Source organism: Octopus bimaculoides, chromosome 14, assembly GCF_001194135.2.
Source record: "Octopus bimaculoides isolate UCB-OBI-ISO-001 chromosome 14, ASM119413v2, whole genome shotgun sequence".
Taxonomy (NCBI): domain Eukaryota; kingdom Metazoa; phylum Mollusca; class Cephalopoda; order Octopoda; family Octopodidae; genus Octopus; species Octopus bimaculoides.
Window position 1 is genome coordinate 5,795,383 of NC_068994.1, and position 1,958 is coordinate 5,797,340.

At 40.6% G+C, this 1,958-nt stretch overlaps 1 protein-coding gene across 1 annotated transcript in view; it reads left to right on the plus strand.

The window, feature by feature from the left end:
• The window catches only part of LOC106870498 (ubiquitin recognition factor in ER-associated degradation protein 1), a 14,803-nt gene that overhangs the window by 4,448 nt on the left and 8,397 nt on the right, over window positions 1-1,958 (plus strand). The window contains exon 2 of the mRNA XM_014916609.2: window positions 1,394-1,508. Within this exon, the coding sequence (XP_014772095.1) occupies window positions 1,394-1,508 (115 nt within the window). The remainder of the gene's footprint in view (window positions 1-1,393; window positions 1,509-1,958) is intronic.

The window sequence follows — 1,958 nt, forward strand, 5'->3', positions numbered from 1 at the left end:
TTTCTCCGACTATATTACCAATGCGTTCTTTTTACTGCGATTTGAAAGAGATTTGGTTGCTATTTCCAGCCGATAAAATGACCACCATATTAGAGTTCCTTCGGTGGGTTTCTTTTTTTTTTTTTTTTCTAATTATGTTGTATCATAACTTCCTTATGTTGTTTAGTTACAATCCGGTCGCAGAACAGATAGATCTTTGGTCAAATGTATTCCACTTACGACCTTCCCGTTTTTTTTTTTTTTGTTTTGTTTTTTTCCAGGAATATACCCTCTTTCTTTTTCATTTAGACTGTCTGATGTGAGCCTAGGAAAATTTATCTGGTCTTTCTTGCCAGACAAGCAGCTGTGCCAAAGCTCCCTCGTTTATTCTTCTAGTATCTAAGCTGTATGGCTGTATCTAATAATCTTTTTATTGTCTTTCAACCTACTAGAGATGATAGGCAAGTCACATCCTATCATCTTAACAAAAAAAAAAACACAGGTGCATTGGATAATCATCATCATCATCGTCATCGTCGTTTAACGTCCGCTTTCCTTGCTGGCAAGGGTTGGACGGTTTGACTGAGGACTGGCAAGCTAGGGGGCTGTACCAGGCCCCAGTCTGATCTGGCAAGGTTTCTACAGCTGGATGCTCTTCCTAACACCAACCACTCTGAGCATGTAGTGGGTGTTTTTTACGTACCACCGACACGAGAGCCAGTCAGGCGGTACTGGCTGGCATCGACCACGCTTGAATGGTGCTTTTTTATGTTCAAGCATGGTCGATGCCAGTATAATGTAGTTTTAAATACCCTTAAGAAAGACAGGAGGGTCGTGGTCGAAATGCCTTCAACCATAAGTGTAGTAGGCACTATACTGATGGCATCCAGCGGTCTCGTGAGACCATGGATCTGCGCCCGAAGAAATCGTGTCTGCTGCTGATGGTGGTGCAGTGTCCGGTGTGGGTGTGGCAGTCACTCATACAACAACTGCATTTGAAGGAGATAATTTAAATTGATCTTCAACTAAACAACAACAGGGCATTATTGCAAACCTGTCTGCAGTGCTTGCAGTAGAAGAGATTTCCCTGAAGGGACACAACAGAGGCTGAATAGAATGTCTCCACAGTCAAAACTAAAGAATAACAATGGAATAGTTCAGTAAAATCTAATAAAGAAGATGGCAGGACTCTGTTCATTTTCAGGTTTTAGGAGATTCTTCTTATCCGGACATCTAAGTGTTCCATTAACCCTTTAACATTTAAACCAGCAATTTTTAGGGCAGGGGTTACTCAATACCATCAACCCCTGCACTTGACTGATACTATATTTGATGACCCTTGTCATGAAGTTCAGTGCTTTACAAATAGCATTTAATTTGTTTGTTTTTTTTTCTTCTTCTTTTGTAATTGCAGATCAACTTCAGGGCTTTGTTTCCTGACATGGAACAATCTTTCAAGAGTAGCTACAGATGCTATTCTGTTTCATTAATGAGAGAGCGAGAACGGGATGTGGAGAAAGGTGGCAAAAGTAAGTATTTTACTTCCGTCTTTATTCTGCTTTAAATTTTGAGTATTTTATTGGTTTCAGCCAATGAACTGTGGCCATACTGGAGCACCGTCACTATCAATGGTATTTTGTTAATTATATCAAACCCAGCACTTGTGGCACCAGTACTTACCAATTCCAGAAGTATGGAAAGCTGTTAATACTCTCTTTTACTTATTTCAGTCATTTGACTGTGGCCATGCTGGAGCACCACCTTTTGGCGAAGAAATCGACCCCAGGACTTATTCTTTGTAAGCCTAGTACATATTCTATCGGTCTCTTTTGCTGAACCACTAAGTTACGGGGACGTAAATACACCAGCATCGATTGACAAGCGATGTTGGGGGACAAACACAGACACACATACATATATATATATATATACGACGGGCTTCTTTCAGTTTCTGCCTACCAAATCCACTCACAAGGCTT